At 55.3% G+C, this 5129-nt stretch overlaps 1 protein-coding gene across 1 annotated transcript in view; it reads right to left on the bottom strand.

The window, feature by feature from the left end:
• The window catches only part of atf2 (activating transcription factor 2), an 18150-nt gene that overhangs the window by 327 nt on the left and 12694 nt on the right, over positions 1-5129 (bottom strand). The window contains exons 14-15 of the mRNA XM_056580327.1: positions 3455-3560; positions 12-189 (exon numbers count right to left, since the gene is read on the bottom strand). Of these exons, the coding sequence (XP_056436302.1) occupies positions 12-189; positions 3455-3560 (284 nt within the window). The remainder of the gene's footprint in view (positions 1-11; positions 190-3454; positions 3561-5129) is intronic.

Here is a 5129-nt window from a genome sequence, read left to right as displayed (position 1 = left end):
TTCCTGAGGGCTGGGAGCGGGCAGCGACCCCCGGTGGCCGGCCCTCCTCGGTGCGGCGGTCGGGCGCGGAGGGGGCGGAGGGGGCGGAGCGGAGGCCGTCGGAGGTGCTGACGGAGCTGTGCTGGATGGCCTCGCTCTGGGGGCTGCCGGGGACCGACATGTCCTCACAGCTCTCCTCCTTCTCTGATACTGGGGGCAGCAGGGGGGGGGGGGGCAGGAGGGGGTAGGAGGGGGCAGAGGGGGTAGGGTTGGATAGGAGGGGGGGTAGGAGAGGGTAGGAGGGGGTTAGACACGAGTGGGGGGGGGGGGGGGGGGGGTGGGGGGGCATAAACACACCAAGACAGAAAGACAGACAGACAGACAGACAGACAGACAGACATAAAGACACAGACAAACAGACGCATGCGCACACACACACACAAAGACACAGACACTCGCACGCACCCTCGCACGGACGCACACAAACATAAACGCAAAGACACACACAGACCACACAAAAACACATGCATAAACACCACATTCAGGCGCACACACACACACACACACACACACACACACACACACACACACACACACACACACACACACACACACACACACACACACACACACACAGACCAGCCGACAGACAGGCCGAGCCCCCGCAGTGCGATGATTGGCTGCAGCCTCGCTGATGTCATCAGTGCAGGAGATAGTTCACGTTTACGAGGCTAATTCGAGGAGGACTTAAAGGGGTTGTTTTGTTTAATCATGGCGCAGGCCTAATTGGATGTAAAACAGCTATTTGCATGTTGCGTGTGCACCCATTGGATTAATCCCCATAATGCAACTCTCACCCCCCCTCACCCCCCCTCCTTTAATTAAAGTTCCAATGTCAATTTAAACCCACATCGTAAGGGCGCGCTACATTCAGGGGTTCCCCCTCTTCCCTAACTGCCTTCTCATTTGTTTTTTGTTACCGTGCCAACGACTGGCGCGACAGATGATTAGAGCACCTGATTTTAACGACGCCCGCGCTGGAGAGTTGGGACGACTCGGAGAGTCCAAATGCCACCAGCTGTTCAGCAGTCGCGTTGAATTAATTGGTTCCTGATGAAGAACAGATAAAAAGCCCTCCTCGACTCGCATGCCCCGTCTCGGCGCGGAACGAGGAGCACTACGATAATTAATATAGCTAACGATATGAAGTCAGCTGAAATGCCGCCCGTTAATTAACGCCCGGGTTTCGGTATTTTTTCCGAGGATGAGGAGCCGGCTCTTGGTGGCGAAGGGGAATGCCGTGACACAGTCTTACCGGGGGCGACCGGGTTACCAGGGGGGGGGGGGGGGGCGTTCCCACCTGCAGACCGGTGACGGGTGAGTATGTGAAGGTAGAACGTCAGCCGCGAGCCGCGTCGCCGTCTCAAAACGCACGCCGGGCGTAGATCAGCGTCTCACGGTTCAAGTGCACATCATCGCCTCCTAATAGCGTCAAAGCGCGCCCCGGCCGGCCGACTTCCCGGTGACCAGCCCCCGCCTCCTGACTGCGGAGGCGAGCGCCGGCAGTAAACAGATGGAGCGGCTCGGCGGCCAACAGAAAGCATGTCCTGGCTTGTCTTGCAGGGCAGGCTGGGTAATTTCCGGCCCACCTGCCATCGGCGTTCCCGGGCAGGACGATGAAGGGTATTTACCGTCGAGGCGTGGAGGCCAGCCGAGCCTCAGGAGGGAGGCGAGCGCTCAGATCCGGGCGGGGGGGGGGCGGGGGGCGGGGGGGGTGGTACGGGGTACACGACCAGCCCCCGGTGAGGTGTAGCCTGGCTCCGCCCGCCTACGATCTTCCGCTCGATTTGCATTTCCCTTCGGTACCATGTCTGGGTTTTGCCGTGTATTTGCGGGTTTGCTCTAGCCAAATTTACCCGGTCCCATCAGCCAACAGAAGGGGGGGCTGACAACAATGAGGTCGTGCGCTAGTTTGAGGTGTAGTCAAACATTAGCGATTGGTTATGGCTGATCCAGAGTGGCACTGGGCGGATCCAATCGTTTTAAACTCCAACAGACACCCGTCTTCAAGTGAGTTAACGTTTGTCAACGGAGAGTGGCCAGACTCTGCAAATGAAACAAAGTACGACAGTCTGGTAGGACCAGGCTAGGTGAGGTGGGGACGCGGGCGTGAGCCTAAAGGTCTGACGTTGGCGTTGGCTAAATTAAATGAGCATCAAAGACGGAGCAGGCTCCCGGTACCAGCTCCTCTACGAACACGCTCTTTGTGCCAGACGGCAGCGTGCCAGTCTGGGCGTCGTACCGTCAGCCTGTCCGGTACCCCAGCAGGGGGTACTGGCGAGTGGGGGGAAAAAACCCTCATATTTCACAAAGGGTTTCCAAAAAGGGAAGCACCCTCTTCCTCAGCAAATACTCGAGTTGGAACGACCCAATTCATCAGCGGGGGAATCTACTTAACAACCATCCAGACACCGGCAAATGAGCTGGCCGGGCCCCTGACAGCCCATTCCAGCGGGGAGCCCCATCAGTCCCATAATACCCGTGACGTATGTCACTGGGAGTGTTAGCGGGGTGGGGGAGGGGTGCATAATGAACTGGCGCGGGTGGCGGTGGCGGCGGCGGCGGCGGCGGCGGTCAACCCGCCGATAGGAACGCCGCGCAGTCGCGTCGGCCCCTCGGATTTAATGGACTCATTTTGGAGGCAATCATTGTCAATACCAGCGAGCGTCTGCGCTTGGAGCGGGCGGAGATGTCGCTCGGCATAGCGCGGCGCCCCAGAGTTATTAACACGGGGGGAGGGCGGGCGGCGGAGCACTTGAAATGAGCATAAAAAAACAGGCAATCCAGCGCTATAATGTGCAGGGAAAATTGAAATATATATCCTCATCTGAGCCCGCGGTTCAGGGGAGTGACAGGCCGGAGCCGGTGTGGAGATAACTCTGAATACATCATCAGGTGATGGTAATCCTGATTTGAATAGAAAACGGTGCGTGTTATTTTTGGGGTTCAAACACACACCCACCAAAGTGGTCTCATTATAATTGATTTGCATGGAGCCTTCAATCTAAACAGAGGAGGTTGTGTATTACGAAGGCATTCCTACACGTTGCACCTCTTCGGGTTTCCCAGCCGTCCTCCGAGCTGTAAATACGCTTTGACGTTTTTATTGTTGACGTGTGTAAAAATTCTGGAAAGGCCTCAAAGTAATTTGCGGAAAACACCTGTGGTCTTATTTCAATTGATAACCTTCTATCGCGAAAGGACCGCAATTGCCGTCGCCGCAGACGAATCCTCCGATAAATAACTCAACTTCCTGCCAGGTTTCGAAACAGGAAATGCAGGAAATGCCTTAATGCATCAATATCTCTCGGCTGGGCCATAAGCAGGACATGTGCTTGTGGCGGTTAGCCGGATAGCTCATTTTACAAGTATTACTCCGGCCTCAACTGGCTGGGAATAATGAAACATTACTCACTGTGATAGCCAGATTTCTTCTGCTGGGCGGTTACGGGACAATCTTTATGAGCCAGGAGAAGCTGCTTCAGCTGGGCCACTTCACTCCTCAGCAGGGTGACTTCATTCTTTCAGAGAGAGAGAGAGGGAGGGAGAGGGAGGAGAAGAAGAAGAAGAGAGGGGAGGGGGGGGGGTGAGATGATATGGAGGCAGAGAGGGGAGGGAGGGGAGGGCACGGAGAGAAGAGGGGAGAGGGGGGTGTGAGAGGGAGAGGGAGGGAGAGGGAGGTGGAGAGAGTGGACAGAGGAGAGGAGGGGAGGCGTGAGAGGGAGGGATAGGGAGAGGGAGGGGAGACGGGTGGGCGGGTTGAGGAGGGATGAGGGAGGAAGAGGTTTGACGGGGGGGGGGGGGGAAAAGATTGAGGGAGGGAGAGGGAGGTGGAGAGAGATGGAGACAGAGAGAGGGTGAGGGAGTGGGAGGAGAGAGGGAGCGGCGAGAAGGAGAGAAAGAGAGAGGGGAGAGGTGGGAGAGGGAAAGAAAGGGAGGAGAGGGAGAGAGAGTGGGAGGGAGGGGAGAGAAACATAATTAAATGGCAACACAGAATCCTGGTGTGAGTGTAGTGTAAAACCATAGGTGCAAACATACAGACGGTCGTAGCGATACGTCGTAAAAGGAGGACACCCCTCTGATCTGCGTTACCCCGTATGATAGGAGCTACCTGGCCAGAGGAACACGTCGACTGGCCAAAGACCTGAGCTGGTTCAGTGCCTGAAGTACATACTTTAAAAGGTGCGGTCGCTAAGATCCCAGAGTTGGAAAGTGAGAGAGCAGAAGAGAGCAGAAGGCAGACAGATCTTGAACAAAACCAAAACATCCCCTTCACCACTGCTCCCTCCCTACATCCCTCCCTCATTGAGAAGTGTTGCATTTTTTTTTTCCTGACCTGTGATTGACAGGTAAGAAGGATTCCCCGAACCAATCAGGGAAGCGATGCCCTGATTGGTCAGAAATGAGCTGGGAGTGGTCTTAAACACACAGAAGCAGATGCAGTCAAACCGCATCATGCATTCTCACAGCACATTCCCCTTACTCATAGCTGAGGAATGGCTATGCCTTTTCTAACAAACGACACACATCAAAGCTCCTAAATCGTACCTAAAGCCCTTTTAATGTTAGGAACATAAAATGAAAAATGTCACGTAAGAAAAGTGGAATTATTGACATTCAGACCTGGATGCGGACTGCCTCGAAGCTCCTCCTCTAACGCACAACGTTCACAGAACCTCACCCAGAATCCTTTGCACCACCAGCGACGAGACGCAGACTCGAAAGCCCGCCTCCTATTCATAGGAACCCGGGGAGCGAATTAGTTATTCGTAGGAGAGGTCTGGGAATCTCGCCTCTGATTGGTTAGAAGGCCTTTCCTTTAGATCATGTTTCGATTAGTTCTGTCTCTTTTTTGGGAGGTTAGGTTAGGGTCAGGGCTAGGGTTAGGGTAAGGGTTGACCCTAACCAATCGGAGGAGAGCCCTTCCAACCAATCAGAGGCGAGCATCCCAGACTTCTCCCACGGAAAAACACATTCGCACCCGGGGACGCCGACAGAGAGAGGGTTTGTGACACGCTCTCTGAACGATGTGCTTGCTGTGCGGTAATCATGGACCCTCACCGGCCCCCCCGAGCGGCGAGCGTTATTCA

Source organism: Gadus chalcogrammus, chromosome 20 (genome assembly GCF_026213295.1).
Source record: "Gadus chalcogrammus isolate NIFS_2021 chromosome 20, NIFS_Gcha_1.0, whole genome shotgun sequence".
NCBI lineage: Eukaryota > Metazoa > Chordata > Actinopteri > Gadiformes > Gadidae > Gadus > Gadus chalcogrammus.
Note: the sequence above shows the minus strand (reverse complement) of the source record. Positions and strands in the feature narration are given on the sequence as shown.